The sequence below is a fragment of the Daktulosphaira vitifoliae genome, unplaced genomic scaffold (assembly GCF_025091365.1).
Source record: "Daktulosphaira vitifoliae isolate Bord-2020 unplaced genomic scaffold, ASM2509136v1 Scaffold_2, whole genome shotgun sequence".
NCBI classification, from domain to species: domain Eukaryota; kingdom Metazoa; phylum Arthropoda; class Insecta; order Hemiptera; family Phylloxeridae; genus Daktulosphaira; species Daktulosphaira vitifoliae.
The window spans coordinates 157,663-176,716 of NW_026099573.1; the positions used below are offsets into that span (position 1 = coordinate 157,663).

General features: G+C 30.1%; 1 protein-coding gene across 1 annotated transcript in view; it reads right to left on the reverse strand.

Annotated features, from left to right (window-relative positions):
* Positions 1–11,527, reverse strand: part of LOC126900020 (nucleoside diphosphate kinase-like) — a 14,659-nt gene extending 3,132 nt beyond the window's left edge. The window contains exons 1-2 of the mRNA XM_050675368.1: positions 11,255–11,527; positions 10,871–11,189 (exon numbers count right to left, since the gene is read on the reverse strand). Coding sequence (XP_050531325.1) covers positions 10,871–11,189; positions 11,255–11,527 — 592 coding nt within the window. The remainder of the gene's footprint in view (positions 1–10,870; positions 11,190–11,254) is intronic.
* Positions 11,528–19,054: the final 7,527 nt, after the last annotated feature.

Consider the following 19,054-nt stretch of genomic DNA (forward strand, 5'->3'; position numbering starts at 1 on the left):
CTATTTTTGTGTGAAAATTTTCGATTTTGTATTTTACATTTTTAACTTTATTATGCTATAACTTTTTGAAAAATGTATGGATCAGTACAATTTTTTTATGAGAAGTAGTATTTATATAGATCTTTCATTCGACATACTGTTTTTTTAAATCGGACCATTTCCCTAAATACAGGGGGGATTCAAAACATAAAAATGCATATAGAAAGTAGAACTTTTTCAACGTAACTTTTGAAAGTGTTCCGGAAGGTCTGACACTTTTATATATATCTTAAATTAAAGCTAATGTAATATACTTTATAATGGTAAAAAAAAATTTCGGACTTTATTTTATCTTCATGGTGAAAACAGACATTAAACTTAATAAAAAAAATACGATTTTTGTAAAAAAATTCTTTTTTATATTTTTAACTTTATAATGCTATAACTTCTCGAAAGATGTATGGATCAATATAATTCTTTTTTTTGTAGATGCATGATGTCTTTACCTATCATTTGGTATATTTTTTTTATAAATCTGACTTTTTACCTGCCTACAGGGGGGGATTCAAAATGACAACTTTTTCACAAAAAATTGACTTTTTCAACTTAAATTTTGAAAGTGTTCCGGAAAGTCTGACACTTTTATATATATCTTAAATTAAAGCTAATGTAATATACTTTATCATGGAAAAAAAAAATTTCGGACTTTATTTTATCTTCAAGGTGAAAATGGCTACCAAATGCTATTATTGTGTGAAAATTCTCAATTTTATTTTTTACATTTTTAACATTATAATGCTATAACTTATTGAAAAGTGTATTGATCAATATAATTTTTTTATGGGAAATACTATTTTCTAATAATCTCTTTTTTATTCTACATACTTTGTCTTAATCAGGATATTAATAAGGAACTAGCAGTTTATGAAGCTTTTGGAATAATCCACCAATTTTTTAAAATTAAACACTATCTAAAGATTTGCATCGAAGCGTTTTTTTTTTATAGTGATTTTAATCACTGTCAGATATCATTATACTTGATCCATCTATACCACGTCACCACTGTGCCGCGACCCCCCTGTGCTGGGTTTTTTTTGTTTATTACGTTTCTTAAATAAAATAACTATTTAAAAACCTGCACTTAGCTTAAATATTTTATATTCTGTTAAAAATATGTGCGTGTGTGTGTGTGCAGCAAGAGTCAAGGTTGGACTGCTGGTCCTTTGTCAATCTTAATAATTAGTGTGCGTGCTTGCTAGTTTTAATTAGCATCAATAAGGTGATCCGTCTATCACTACAATACAAGGATTACTTGAAACAGTTAGACGGAATACACAAGGTTAGTGCATATATATATATATATGGTTAAATTTTGTGATTTAACAATCTCCCCAGAGAGAGAAAAGTTTGTGTGTGTGTGTATAATTTCTCAATTTTCTTATATGTTTATAGTATGAGTAATATTGAGGACATAGAGACATTAAAAAAAAAAATTAGGGATACTAATTATAATATTAAAAGATAATACTAATTCAGAATTAGACACATTTACTTTTGACATAATATTTTAGACAACAGAATATCACAATTGACTGACCTATTTAATGAACTGACCACACATCAAAAAACAATTTATACATTTTTAAAAGATCTAAGTTTTAATTTTATTTAATTACTGTTTTATAACTATACAAATGTTTTTTTATTAACATCTATATTTGTTTAATGATAATAAAAAACGCTATAAATCTCTAAGTAAGTCATTCTGTAGCTTGTTACAGTTATTAACAGAATTAACTTACAAGAAAAGCTTCATATCATTAGCAAAATACAAAAATTTTTAGTTATAATAATATTGAAACGATAAGTAATATTTTATTTTTGTATTAAGGCACCACTGTATTTATTTTGTTATTATTGTTGCTGTTAATAAAACCTGATGCTTCGGTCAGTCCATTACGAACCATTGATGTTATCTGTTTCTGTTAGCTTCCTCTTAACTTTAGTTCGATTTTACAAATAATTTATTGTGTGGCGACGCAACGTCACCCCTTTAAATTATTTATTCGTTTCATTTGGCGCAGTCGGTCACCTACAAGGAAGCAATCTGGAAGCACAAAAATCTAAATCATTTAAACGGGCTCAGCGTAGGAAACGGATTTCGGATGACTACAAGGTGCGTAGTATTCTAAATTCAACACCTAACCCATCGCATGCTAAATCTTTGCAAAAAACAGCAAGTCGACTTTTTAAAAAAGCACGAGAAGAGTTTAGAAAAGGTTTAGACAGACCAATAAAATCTCAAGATCCAAGTACACCAGCAACGACGGAGCGGATTTGTTTTGAAGCGAAATCTCATTTCGATAAGGCAACTAATATTTTGCAAAAAGCTCAGGCGATACAGCTAGCGGCGAGTAACACTGCTACAAAAAAGTATCAATTTGTTCCAGAGCACGCCGTATCTAGAATAGAAAAATATAAAAAGTTGGTGGTACCAAATATAAATAAGATAGGTCAAGATGTCGAAAGAAGACACGAGGAGTTGCGACCAACACCCAAAACTGGCTAAGTTTAAAGGTGAGGGAGACCAAATAAAAATTAACGTTTGGTTGAAAATATTCGAAACAATTTATCCTAAGGAAACTACTTCTAAGTTGGTGTATTATCTAGAAGGTAAAGCATTGGAGTATTATGGTGAACATATACTTGGGTCCAATATATCTTCCTGGGAGACTGTAAAATCTAAGCTAACCACCCGTTTCGGACCGAAAATTTATTCAACTTTGTTAGTAGGAATGCAGAGGCGTTTAAAATTAGATGAAAACGTCCAAAGCTATTTCGATGGAAAAATAGATTTGTTAATGAGCACCAGTTTATCGCAGGCGGAGATAATAGTGTCATTAACGGACGGCCTGCCGATAAAGTGGAGACATGATTTCAATGGCCGGGAAATTAGAAATTATGAGCAGTGGCTTCAAATAGCTCTTACCGCCGAGGCTTTAGATAAGAAAGACAATACTAAAATGCACAAAAGTTATCAAACCCGTTCTGGTAGTACTCACACCGCTACACCTGCTACATCACACTCACGTACTGTAGACAAGAAATATTTTAATAACAAAAATAAATTACCGTCACCTTGCAAACATTGTAAAGAAAAATATAACAAAGATTACTTCCACTGGCATAAGGATTGTCCCACTAAAGATCAAAATTTGCAAATCGAACAAACCGATTTTGGAAATGATGGGGATGACCAAATTACTTTAAACTAACGGAGCGGCCAATATTCAAGCTAATAAATATCAATACTCTAATTAACGGTTTACCTATAATGGGATTCATTGACACAGGTTCAACGATAAGCATCATATCTCTTAAACAAGCACAATCGTTATGCCTAGTCATTGATCAGTGTAATCCAATCATAATCAAACAGGTAACCGGAATAACAAGGAGTATTGGCCGCACTCAAGTAAATTTAACAATCGGAAAAGAAATAAACAAATGCGTATTACACGTAGTAAAAGATTTTATTCAACCACTATTAATTGGTTTAGATATAGGTAGGATTTTTGAATTACAAGTGGACATTAAAACCGGTCGTATTTATAAAAGGCAACCGCAAACACGTAAAGTTTTTAACTGTACATACTTAAACGGCACAGAAAATGAAATCCTCGGTCAGTTATTGACAGAATATCAAGGAGTATTTTCACAAAACGAAACAGATATAGGTCGGATAAACATAGCAAAACACAAGATCATAACTACCGAACATCCCCCTATACAGCTCAGACCGTTTCGTTTACCACAAACTCACTATGATGAAATTCACAGACAAGTAAAAGAACTATTAGAAAAGAATCTAATTAGGCAAAGTGTAAGTCCTTGGGCATTTCCTGTTTCCTTAGTTGATAAAAAGGATGGCGGAAAAAGGATGGTTATTGATTTTCGCAAATTAAACCAAATAACTATCGATGATAAAATGCCGTTACCTATAATTACACACGTAATTGACAGGTTATCCAATGCTAGATATTATTCTGTGCTGGATATCGCTTGGGGATATTGGCATGTAGAATTAGACCCCTCTAGTGTTGAAAAGACTGGATTTGTAACAAATGAGGGCCACTACGAATGGCTAGTAATGCCATTCGGATTAAAAAATGCCGCCCCTACTTTCCAAAGAATTATTCAAAACACATTAGGAGACCTAATGTACAAAGGTTGTATTAATTACTTGGATGATTTCATTATATACTCTAAGACGTTTGAGGAGCATATGGCGCTCTTAACAAATGTTTTCAATCGCTTGAAAGCACAAAACATTAAGTTGAGACTTGCAAAATGTTCATTCGCTAAATCAGAAGTGGAATACTTAGGTCATGTTATTGGATATAATTTAGTGAAACCATCACCGGGTAAGACACTAGCAGTACAACACTTTCCTATACCTAAGTCTGTGAAAGAGGTGAGGCGATACCTGGGTCTTACAGGTTATTATCGTAGATTCGTTAAAAACTATTCAATTATTGCCAAACCACTTACGGACTTGACAAAAAAAGATACACCATTCATTTGGTCTGCTCAAGCTCAAGAAGCTTTTAAATCTCTAAGAGAAAAGATAACCACCACGCCAGTCCTAGGAATTTTTGATCCCAAATTGCCGTGCACATTGGTAACTGACGCCTCTAAAATAGGGATATCAGCAATTATCAGTCAAGGCAAAGGAATATTAGCCACTTCAAATAGGGGGAATGAGATAACAGTGGAACAGGCCCGAAAAATTGCTGTGGAAAAGACAGAAAAAGAAAAGTTCAAAAGAAAGGCCAAACATGATCAAAAGCACCCCCACTGCGACATGGAGATAGGTGATAAAGTTATTAAAAAAATACCATTCAATTGGCCTAGAAAAAACAAACTAACACCAGCCTACGAAGGACCATTTGTGATAGAAAAAAAGTTAACTCCAGTTACCTTCATCCTAAGAAATGAGAATAATCGCCAGATTCAAGCTCACTCTTCACAATTGAAACCCTTCAAAGAACGGTGCTCAATTTAAATCGAGGCGGATGAAACGATAAGTAATATTTTATTTTTGTATTAAGGCACCACTGTATTTATTTTGTTATTATTGTTGCTGTTAATAAAACCTGATGCTTCGGTCAGTCCATTACGAACCATTGATGTTATCTGTTTCTGTTAGCTTCCTCTTAACTTTAGTTCGATTTTACAAATAATTTATTGTGTGGCGACGCAACGTCACCCCTTTAAATTATTTATTCGTTTCAATATATTATAATATATAATATATATATAAATAATATATTTTTTACACTCTTTACAAATAAATAAAATAAAATGGGAAACAAGTAACCACCCTGAGGTATACCAGAAGAAGCTAAAAAAAGATTAGATTGTGTCTAGGACACACTTTTACCAATTGATATGTTTCTCGGAGATAAGAATCAAACCATGCTAAAAAAAGTTCACCAAATCTTGTAATTTTAAGTATTTTAATAAGAATTTCGTGATTCACTAATTTAAGCAAGGGCGGATAAATGCCTTCATCTGAAGATTTACTGAAGATTAGCAAAAGATGATAAGCAATAAATGATCTCAATTAAAAGAGTAATTTATCGCATAATTCATCATGACAAATCCAACATATTCCTATCATAGACGTTTAAAACTGATCGAACTTGATGAATCATAGCCTGAAATACCTCGCTGTTTGGTATCAAAATCTATTTTATCTAAAGAGATTTATGAAATATACTTACTTGAATTATATTGACGAATAAAGAATTCAAAGAAAGGAGATCAACTATTTCCTGTTAATTAAAAGAGGTTATACTATTAAAAGACAATACTTTAGGAATACTATTAGATGTCCTACTATTATCATAAACTTCCAAAAGTGTCTAGGATCATTTTTAAGCGACAATTCAGCATTTTCAATGTACTTACAATAACATTTTTTTGTCTTAAATTTAAATTTGAACCAAAAAAAAATTCTTTGTAATTAATAGCAATAATAATTATTTTATAAAACGCGTGTATACGCTTTTAAAACGAAATAAGTTTTAGTTCTTTGGAAAACCACGTTGTGTAAGTAGATTCAATAAAGCGAATTTTGAGTACAAAATCAAGAACATACTTATGTAACGCATTATAAAAAATGGTCAAAACCCAACCATGGTCAAGTCAGCGTCTAAACACTCTAAAGTATAATTCAAATAAAATGTAACTATAAAAGAACAAATACTAGAAACAATTGACTTTTTAAAAAAGATATTGTTTTGATAATTTTATTATTACCAAATAATAAAATTGTTGAGATATCCAAGTCTAGATGATTAATATGAAGTGCCATAATGATAAATAAACTAAAATTAAATTTTGCTTCTCCATTTTTGGTTTCCTTGAAACAGCAAAAAGAAAAAGGTTGACAATGATGTGAACAAAAGTGTGAAGATGATGATGACTTATTTTGAACATAATAGTAGTTTCCCATGGCAGTTTCATAATGCATTGGAGGAGAGGGTATTGAACAGTGTTGCCATAGCGTTGATAGACCGTTGACAAATGTGGTATTTTAGGCTAATTGAAACAGGTGGTAGGAAACATTTATTAATCTACTAAATAAAATTGTGTGTATATGTGTAACACTGAACCTATAGACGCATGACATGTACTTTTTGAATTAATTAATTTTTTATGTTACAAGCTCTTCTGTGTACAGCTCACGAGAATCGCAATCTATAGGATTATGTCGGGTAGAAACGTGATGCCAAATAGATGATGATGTAAGATCTTGAATCTGGCTGATACTGTTTGTGACAAAAGTCGCCCAATGATGAGGGAAAGATTTCAACCACGCCAAGACAGGAGTAGAATCAGTTCACGTATATAAAGCATTCATTTCAAGACGATCTGAATAACTATTTTCAATGAATCGGAGTAATTTGGCTGCAAGAAGAATACCACATAATTTTATAGCCGAATAATTATATAATTTTTAAGAGGAGCTACGTTCAATATATTGGTTATTAGATAACATAAAATCTCAGTATAAGTTTGGACTCTCATGTACTGTTACTGCATAGCCTTTCTCCGAGCTGTCAGAAAAAACATGTAGCTGGTAATACATAGCATTATAAGATAAATAAACAATAAGGTATGGCATTGTTCTCAAGTAATTTGACTTAAAAATTATTATTACAAACTAAATCGACAAATGCAGGAAGCTCGTGTAATAGCAAAGAACTTTTTGAAATAAAAATAAAAATCGAAGAAATACTATGATCAAAAATTTTTGTCATCATAAAAAAATTGCACAAGAATGTGTACCACCAAAGAGAGCAATAAAATTTGATTCAATGATATATGTAAGAGTGCATTAATCAAAAGAAACGAACTGAAGACAAAACCAAAGAAAACCCATCCGATAAGTGCTTAAGAAACATGAAGAACAGAATTAATATTACTAGAAGAATAGAGAAAAGTCTAGACGAATAGATGAAAAAAAATACAAATTAATAGGTATAATTATTATCCGTCATGCAATCGCTTTATTCGCTCTTTTAACTGTAGTCCAATTACACACGCAGGGCAAGAGGGCATTGGCTAGGGGCGCAAATTTCAATACTACATAATATGTAATAATTTGTTTACGTAATATTTTAAAAATATATACTTATTTTAACAGCTTATTACAGAAGATAAATACTGAATAGTATATAAAAATTATTTATGTTAACATCGTTTGTTTCCTAAACGAAATATTATTGAAATTTGATAAGCGAGTAATATTCTCATAAAATAGGTAGGTATATTCTATATATATATTTCTAGCATAAATGTAGGTACCTATACGAAATGTAACGGTACGTTGGCCTGTTATGCGGAAAAAATCAATCCGCTTAGTTTATTATTGTTTTTATCGTTTCAATTATGTATAGTTAGTCTTTTTTCGTTTTACTTATCAGTTTATTTGTCGTGTCATTTATTGGTGATCGTGTAATATGTTAATCATTAACGTTTATTTTATTATAACAAGTTGTTATTAACAACATAAAATGACAACGCCGTTTTATTACAGCTGTAACTGTAGTGTTCTGTGTGATTTCCTTTTGAGAAATATTAAATAATTAGAGGTACGTAAGTTAATATTTACTGGTAAGCATAAAAAAATTACATTGTAATTAATATTATAAGTGCAGTACCTATTAGTCTATATTAGGTCTTTTATTTCATAAGTATTTTAATTTATAGACAATAAATAGAGATGCAGTAAATTTTATTTCATTTTATACCTTATACAGTTATCACTTATATGATAGCGGATATATATTTTATGCTGTTTAAATGTAGAGGGTCTACATTGTAGGGTGTTTGTGAGTTGTGGCCCAATCCTTATATCAAGTACTAGTTGCGGCTTGGATTTATGAAAGAGATGTATGAGACGGTTTAGAATGTCAAGGGAGACATAAATGATGTGTGGAATAGATTTGCTAGATGTATTGAGAATATTGCAAAGAAGATTGTTGGTCAAAGTAGGAGTAAAATGCAAGGAGACCTGGTGATGGGATGAGGACGTTCAAAAAATCATAGAAAGTAAGAAAAAGCAATTCAAAATATGACAGAAGAGCAAAAGGTGAGAAGATTGGATGAAGTATAAACGCTTTTGCAATGAATCCAAGTGTGCAGTAAGTAAAGCGAAGTTAAAGAGGTATGATAGGCTCGGAACAAAGGAAGACGAGTAATAAATCTATAGACTTGCAAAAGTAAGACAGAAAAGGTCTAAAGATTATCATTATATAAGGTTTATAAAAAGTGTTGATAATAAGGTACTCATGAGTGATGATGATGTGAAAATAAAGGTGAAAAGAGTATTTTGAAAAATTAATGAATGAGGATTACCCAAAAAAAAACATTAAAGGATATCTCGTGGAATGAGGGACTGGTAGATTTAATTAGTGAGAAAGAGGTATGGATGGCTATGGCATCAATGAAAAATAATAAAGTAGTAGGACCAGATGAAGTACCAGTAGAAGTATGGAAAATATAAGGTGGTTGAAGGAACTTTTAAATGAAATCTTATTAGTAGGGAAAATACCAAATGAATGGAGGAATAGTATTGTAGTGACGATATTTAAAGGTAAAGGTGAAATACAGGAGTGTGGAAATTATAGAGACATAAAGCGTATGAGTCATAGTATGAACATTTGGGAAAAACTAATAGATAAGAGAATAAAAAATGAGACATCGGTATCTAAAAACCAGTTTGGATTTATGCCTGGTAGGTCAACAATGGAGCCAGTATTTTGTGTGAGGCATCTAATAAAAAAGTTTAGAGAAAAGAAGAAAAAGCGGTTTATGGTATTTATAGATTTAGAGACAACGTATGATAGAGTACCGAGAGAAGTTTTAAAGTGGTCATTAATGAGAAAAAGAGTCCCGAAAAAGTACATTAATATTATAGAAGATATGTATGCACTTGTATCAGGGTAAAAAGCGTAGGAGGAGTATCAGAAGGTTTTCGCGTAAGAGTAGGAGTGCACCAAGGTCCTGCTTTAAGACCTTACTTATTCTCTATAGTGATGTATGAAATTACTAGAGAAATACAAGGAGAGATGCCGTTGTGCATGTTGTTTGCTGACGATATAGTGTTAATAGGAGAAAATAGGGAGGAAATTAATCAAAGGTCAGAGATGTGGAGATCAGTGCTTGAAGAAAAGGGTTTAAGAATAAGTAGAAGTAAAACAGAGTAGATAGAGTATGAATTTGACAAAGAAGAACGCGAGGTAGTTGAAATGAGGAGGTCAGTGACAATAGGCGATGACGTAATTGGAGAGGTGGAGAGTTTTAATTATTTAGGGTAAGTTGTGCAAAAGAGTGGTGGTATTTACAAGGATGTAAGACACAGAATTAAGTGCGGGTGGTTGAAGTGGACAGAAGCGTCTGGCGTCTTATGCGATAAAAGAATTCCAATGAGGCTGAAATGTAAATTCTACAAGACTATAGTTAGACCAGCTATGATGTATGGTTCAGAGTGTTGGGCAGTTGATAAGAAAGTTGAGCAGAGATGAGAATGCTTAGATGGATGAGTGGAGTGACTACTAAAGATTAGATATGAACATTTGTAGAAATGAATGTTGATGGAAGAAGAGGTAGAGGAAGATCAAAAAAGAGATGGAGGGATGATATTGAATGCGATTTGAGGACAGCTGATGTGAGCGTACATGATGTGGGAGATCGTGTCAAGTGGTAGTTTAGGATAATGGTGGCCGACCCCAAGTAGTTGGGATTAAGGCGAGGAAGAAGAAGAAGTAGATATCAGTCTATACAATACTATATTTTAAAACCTCATAAAATGTTTATTCAATAATATTAATTTAAAAGGTACAATTTTATTTTCATAAAAATAAATTATATACAATTAGCAAAAACGTTAAACATGACATTTTGAATCTACATTTTGCACGGTTTATTATGAATATATTAAATATCAAGATTCATAATTTAATAAAAACATTTTTCCTATCATATGTGTATTTACTTTTTTTTTTTTTGTGAATTTTTTATTATCTTATAAATTAAAAATAATAGAAAATATTTTTTTGCTGTTTTGAAATCTGTGTAAAAAATTAGTTTAGATATGTAAAAATTGCTTTATCTAGTGGAGAAAATATCAATAGGTGGACTTCGACAAGATGGCATAACACTGTAAAAAAGGATCTTAAGAAAATCTGGCTGATTTGGATTCTAGAGCGGCATTAAATAAAAAGGGGTAGAGAGCATACCAAAAGCAATGATCCTAACATAAAGATCACTTGTGTATCTCATAATTTAATAAGTAAAGGAAGTTATTTAACTATTTTACTATTTGGAAAGAAGAACAATATCTCATTTTGTGCTGCGTGCCTATTACTACTTCCATGAAATCCATTTTTAACAGGAAAATTTCCAGATTCAATACCATACTTTGCCCTTAGCGTGAATGGAAAATTTTTTTTTGCATATTTGACATTAGTTGGTCCAATTAATCTCTTCCATTCATCTATACAATTTTTCTTCATCAAAACATAAACTACTATTGGGCCACTAGATATGTATTCTACTAAATTTGTGAAATATAATTCAGATGTATGTTCTCGATAGAAATCTGAGGTTTCTTCTTTTCTTAAATGAAGTATATCTTTCTAAAATTATTATAGAATATATTCTTTACAGAAATCTTTTCATAAATTTTGAATAATTTAAATACTTTTTTTATTACAAATCCCTTTTGAGACATGATATTTTCAATTTTGTACATATATTTAGTGATTGAAGGTTTTATTATTGCTAATGTGTATTCTATAACAACACATTGTTCATTTAATTCAGATTCATCAAATAGTGACACATTAGAATATAAAGTAGAATAAGATTCAATATCAGATAAATTTTGAAATTGTTTATTTTGAATGTAATTAATAGACCATTTACGTTCAGGTATTACATTGCTAGATAAGCTGCTACAATTCAATGAGGTCATTTAGTGTTAATAAAAATATTATATAAATGATAAATTTTAGTATATTTGATCAAATTTTAATTAACTTGATATGTTTGATAAATGTATGTTACTAAGCAAAATATATTATTATAATTAAATGTCGATACATTTTTAACATGCTTATATAAGTTTCACATGTATGTTTGTAAATCTCCATGCGCCACGTGTTATTATTTCCGCGTATCCCATCGTCTATGTCTTAGAGACTAGACTGTCGAAACGCATTTACCCAACTCCGCTCACAAAAACACTATTCCTGTATAATTTTACTTTTGCTTTTCGTACCCGTACATGCGTGCGTGTCATCAATATTATATATATAAAAACAAATTTTTATTGTTTACTAGCTGACCCGGCAGACTTCGTATTCCATCAATCGATCAATAAAATAGCTAAACTATTGTATAAAAAAAACTTAAAACAAACATAAGTAATCCGTAATTATTTAAAAAAATATGCTCGGTATGAATGAGGTTTTATTACAATTTTCATATAATTACACTTGGTTTTGCTAAAAAATAGTCACGTCACAATAATGAGATACTTACAAAACAAGGTTTTCCTAAAATACTGGCTATTTATAAAGTTTCAATTTGATATTAATATATAATAAAAATTGATCACTTGTGGCTAGTTAATTAAGTAAAATTAAAACTATATTAAAAATATTATTAATTTAAAAAAACTAAAAAATATTAAAAATAAGTATGTGTAGTGTCAGTATGTGTTTAGCGTTGATAATGGTAACATCGTTTCCGAAATACGTATCCGCGACTTTTCATTAATTTTTTTGTGGCTTTTGAGTTTAATATTTTTAATATTTTTTAGTTTTTTTAAATTAATAATATTTTTAATATAGTTTTAATTTTACTTGATATTAATAGGCACACACAGTTATGATACAGTCTGTTAATCAATTTAAAGCTTTCTGATAAACTATATTTTTTGTTTTGTTTTGTGGTTGTAAATAAACAAAGATCACGGTTTTCTAACACGCGAAAGAGGGAAACTCAAAGTTGATTCCGCAAACTTCCAACGACTGGCCTTGCGATTTATTTATGGTCATCGCAAAGGCCAAATGTACGGGAAATTGTAGACGTTTAAAATCGAATTGTAAATCCGATGTGAGTTAAAGAAAGTTCTCGGGCACGTACTCGGAGAGAACAAAATACGACTGTGGAGAGTGCCGTACTGAGTAAGCGTGTGCTTAGTGCGCGTAGCTCTATTCGATATCGATTACAATACAGTAGAACCTCATTAGTCCGGACTTCGCTTAATCTGGACAGCTGTCTAATATTACGAAAAATACACAGTTTATGCCGTAGACTAAAATAAACATAAAGGTAAGTTTCTCAAATTTCCCATAAGTACATATATTCTTATCTACCGTCATTAAAGTTATCATAAACTATGTATTAGTAATTTATATTTTGGTCATTATTATGTATATACATAATTCTATCCACATTAAATATGTAATGTTTTTGCTGGATCTAATATCATGTTGCAATATATATATATATATATATTATATCATATATAGTATTAAGTATAATATAATATTCTTAAATCTATAATACGGACATGTTTTTTGGTTATTTTGTTTAATCCGGACTTTCATTAAATCGGACAACCTAGAGCCCTTATTAGTCCGGATTAATGAGGTTCTACTGTATATATATATCAGATATAGATAACGATGTTATTTTTTTTCACCTATAACAATATATAGGTACGATAATTCATAATCTAATCTGTAATAGATAAACATAATGGGTCATATTCGTGTATCGTACATGGCACCTATATCTCTCACATCCCAGTGATTCAGATATATTTTTATTTAATTCCGAACATTTTCATATTCACTCACCTTTTAAACCTTCTCTGGACTTCCACAAATAATTTAAGACCAAAATTAGCTAAATCGGTCCAGCCGCTCTCGAGTTTTTATTATTATGTATACCAGGGGCGTTTTTAAGGAGGATATAGGCAATTTCTCCCCTTAAACCAGCGCTATCAATATTTTTTTAGGTGACTTCTAATAATATGGCTCTAATGATATATTTTTTTTTTGATCATAACTTAGATTTTTAGCGAAAAATTCTATAACATGTTTATTAAAGTAAAAAAAATTAAATACCCTCTTAAAATAATTTCCGAATACGCCCAAGGGAAATACTTCATTAACAAACGTCAACCTTATACCCAATACATTTTACTATTTTTTCTTTTTGAATTTTTCTGATTTTAATAATTAAATATTTAATATATTTTAGATACACTGATTTTGGTGTAGTATTTTTCCTGAAAAACATATTTCGTGCACGGCATAGCCGGGTATTCGTACCGGATCAGTGGACTACGTACGACGTTGGGCCAAAGAGGCTTACGCGACGAAGGCGCGCGAGGTTCGTAGAGCTCCATCTAGGCGAAACATAGTAATATAATACAATTGAAAATTTATTTAATTAAATAAAACAATTTATTTAAGAAATTAAGTATTGATTTTGAACGAGTATTCGTTAAAATAAAAAACAAGCTGAGTAGACCGTTCCTACATATCGCGTATTTGGAAAATATTTATATTCCTTTTGATTCGTATCACAAATAACAACAATCGTTGAGGATGGCGTATAACGAATGCCGAACACTCGTATAAGTACTCCGTTCCCACTGCAAGATAAATATTCGGCAAATAGACGAGTAGTGGCAACCCGGTTTTATAAACCAGTAGTACTTATCAATTTATAATTCAATAAACATATTGTATTTTTAAATTAGGTACGTTTTTTTCTTATCGCCCTTTAAATTTAAATAGCTATAACTCATTAAAAATCAAATAATAAAAACAATTAAGTAAAATTAAAACTATATTAAAAATATTATTAATTTAAAAAACTAAAAAATATTAAAAATATTAAACTCAAAGCCACAAAAAAAATTAATGAAAAGTCGCGGATACGTATTTCGGAAACAATGTTACCATTATCAACGCTAAACACATACTGACACCCCGACTAGAAAAAACTCCCTTATATACAAACTTCCTTATATACCCCTAGTGACGTCATCACTAAGTAATATTATCACATTTTGCCAGTTTACACAAGTTTAATAATGAATTTTTCAGTGGGCCAAGATCCCAATTAATTAAATTGTTTTTATTTTTAAACATTTCTATTGCTTCTCTGATATTAAGTTCTTTGTAATTATTTACGTTTTTAATTAGTTTTATGGTTTTAATAGAGTGATTATGTGTCAATAAATGTTCAGCCACTGGAGATTTCTCAATTTCTTGATTTTTAATATTTCTTAAGTGCTCTTTAAACCTGACCCCTATATTTCTTTTTGTTNTAAAAAAATTTCCAATGGAAGATCTACTAGTAGGCATTGAAATGGGGGTTAAAAGTGTTGATTTTAATAATCAAGACTTAGTAAGAAGGGAGTGTTTAAATTTTCTACAAAAAAATTCTGTTATAAATAAAGGGGGTTTAGGAAAAAATGAAAAACATTCACGACTCATAAAAGACTTAAAAAATAAAAACTGTTTTTATTTAAAGGCAGATAAGGGGAATTCTGTTGTAATATTAAAAAAAGAAGATTATTATGAAAGAGTATCAAGAATGATTCAAGAGGGTCCTTATAAAGAAATTAAAAAGAATCCATTAAGTAAAATGATAAGGGAGGCTACAAACGTCATAAATAGTTCAAAATTAATAATCGAAGAAAAGTTCAGGTTTTTCATTAAAATTTCAAACCCTCAAATACCTAAACTATATGCTTTGCCAAAAATACATAAGCCAGGAAGTACTATGAGACCTATTGTGTCGAATATTAATGCTCCGACTTACAATTTGGCTAAACACCTAGTAAGGGTATTTTCATCTTTCAAAAAATTCGATAGTTTTTCAGTTAAAAATAATATTGATTTAGTTAAACAATTATCTAGTTATACCATTCAAAATAATGACAGGTTAATTTCTTTTGACGTAGTTGCCTTATTTCCGAATATTCCAATAAATATAACAATTGATTTTCTTAAAGACTGGCTAAAGGACCAAAACATTGAACAGGATAAAATAAATGAGCTTATTAATTTAACAAAGTTATGTATGAGTCAAAATGTTTTTCAGTTTCAAAATAAATTTTATGAGCAAACTGAGGGCACAGCAATGGGAAATCCGCTATCACCATTTTTAGCAGAACTTTTCATGAGTAGGTTTGAAACAAATTTAAAATACACTTATGGTGATTTTCCAAAAATTTGGGTTAGGTATGTAGATGATATTTTTGCAGTTATAAATAAAGATTTTAATATGGGGGTTTTCATACAACATTTAAATTCTTTTTACCCATCGATTAAATTTACATATGAACAAGAAATAGAGGGAAAATTGCCTTTTTTGGATTTATTAGTTAAAAGAACAGAGGGGGAACTAAATTTTGAAATTTATCGGAAAAACACACACACGTTCAGATACATTCCGAACACATCGAACCACACCTGGCAACACAAATTGTCAGCTTTTAATAGTATGGTTTACAGATTAATTAATATTCCGATGAATAAAATAGATTATGATAAAGAATTGGTGGTTATAAAAGAAATAGCTAAATTTAATGGGTATAACGAAAACATAATTTTGAAATTAGTCCGAAAACAAAAGTGGAAAAAAGAAAGGAGGGCAGCTAGTACACTCTCCAGCGAGGGGGAACAAAAAGTAATTAGATCACCAATTTTATTTTATCCGGGCATCTCAAATGGATTAACTAAAATATTTAAGAATTTTGGTATTACTTTGGTAACATCTAAGAGTAATAATTTAAGAGATTTATTAGGTAACCCTAAAGATAAGGTAGATGAAGGGGGGAAATCAGGCATTTATAAAATACAATGTGAAAGTTGTAATAAATGTTACGTAGGACAAACAAAAAGAAATATAGGGGTCAGGTTTAAAGAGCACTTAAGAAATATTAAAAATCAAGAAATTGAGAAATCTCCAGTGGCCGAACATTTATTGACACATAATCACTCTATTAAAACCATAAAACTAATTAAAAACGTAAATAATTACAAAGAACTTAATATCAGAGAAGCAATAGAAATGTTTAAAAATAAAAACAATTTAATTAATTGGGATCTTGGCCCACTGAAAAATTCATTATTAAACTTGTGTAAACTGGCAAAATGTGATAATATTACTTAGTGATAACGTCACTAGGTGATAAGGTCACTAGGGGTATATAAGGGAGTTTTTTCTAGTCGGGGTGTCAGTATGTGTTTAGCGTTGATAATGGTAACATTGTTTCCGAAATACGTATCCGCGACTTTTCATTAATTTTTTTGTGGCTTTTGAGTTTAATATTTTTAATATTTTTTAGTTTTTTTAAATTAATAATATTTTTAATATAGTTTTAATTTTACTTAATTAATTAGCCACAAGTGATCAATTTTTATTAAATAAAAACAAGTTTTTTTTCAATTAAATAAATCTGATGTTATAAAAAAACCATTGGGCTTGTCATTTGAAAATCGAAAGTTCATTTGCGTTTATATGATACTAGGGACGATAGTAGAAAATTATTTTTTCGTGTAAAGCAACTAACCAAAGATCCATTATAATAATATAATGATTGGCTTTAATATTTTCGAAGATATTTCATAAGGTGTAGTTAAGATATCACGCTATATATTAAATTTATTTAAAAACAAAAAATTTGTACATTGTATTAGTTCCAAGTATTAAAATATAAATTATTTACCTATAACAATATATAGGTACGATAATTCATAATCTAATTGGTGGTTTTTTATAACGATATTCGCAAATTTATAGCCTTTATTATCAACCGTAGTAAGACACGTTGTTGTGAGTTTATAAATACACTAACTGAGAAAACAGAAATTATATCTATTGATAGTCATAATTGACAATAAACAATCCGTGACTGTGACAGCGATGTCACAAAAAACTAAATAGTGAAAATAAATTTAGTTTAAAAAACATGCTTTTAAGCTGTAACGTGACAATATTACCTATTTATTTTCTATCTAATTGTATATATAGAAATATGTGTCCTAAATTATTTTAGTTGAGCCGAATGAGTGTTACGTCGGCGTTTATCATTCAAATTATCACGATAAGCTGTTGTAATGTAATTGTGCGTGTTCGAGATAGTCAGCTGTGTACTACTTCGTACCGGTTCATGAGCGGCATTTGTGTGTACATACGTGCGTGAAGTGAGCAATTTCTATCTAGTAATTTCTTATCTATTTAAAAATGCGGTAACAACTTAGTTACCAAATATTTGTTACTACCTTACACTACTAGGAGCGCTAAATATAAAGTGAAGTTATTAAACCAAATTTCTTATAACTACATGAAGAACTAAATCATGGATCATATAAAAATTTCAGTTTAAAATTAACGCCACTAGAGGGCATTTCAAAAAAAGACATAAAATACTATGCACAATATATAGTGGGTAACAAACAATACACAATTAAAATATAATAACAATATACATTAATATTATACTGCATTAATACATAAAAAGTAAAATATATATAATACACAAAAGTAATAAACCACAATAAAATAAAATATCTACATTTCAATATTTACGTCCTATTTAACCTATAAAAAGGTTGAACAAATCTGATAATTCATCTATAACAGAGAAACAAAATATAGATAGGACAATATTGCTAAATAAATTTAATAAGGAATCAGAATTTTCCTCTCTCTACGGACTTAGAAATTGATTTATAAGAAGCATCTTAAGCCAATAGGCCATCACCTAATTCAATACCAACTCCAGGTAGTTATAATACTCCAGGTCATAATAGTGTCAATATAAATAATTCTTTAGATAAAGAATTATATAAAAACAAACTTCCAAAAGATTCGAGTTACTATAAACAGGTTGATTACAAAAATTGAGTTAATCATTTGTTTAGACGTAGAATAAAACGATTGAACTACACTGTTGGAACTTATTACCATGTTATACCTGAAAATACCTTGAGCACTTTACGAAAATTGGATATTGATGAGTTTTCCTGTCTAAATGATAAAAGTTGGTTAAGTAATTTTTTAATAGATATTTGTTTGGCAATAAAAGCTTCACAAAGTAATTCAAATTTTAGAGTGTTGTATTGTAATCAAGTGATTGAAATTTTAGATGATTTAGAAGTGAATGAAACACCAACAGATGTGTACAACTTCGACAAAAATAGTGTAATCATTATGCCATGGTTATTATTGTGGAGTTTTTGTGATTTATTAAGTAATAACCATAATGAGTAGCATAAATTTTGATAATATGTTTAACTCTGATGCATACAGAGCTGAATTAAAAAAAATACTGTTAGAAAATTCAGGCGATATAACAAACATATGCTTTTATTATCAAAAACACGAGAAAAAAAAACGGTAGCACAGTGGGGTCGAGGCACAGTGTGGACGAGGCATAGATGGGACAAGTATAGATGATATCTGA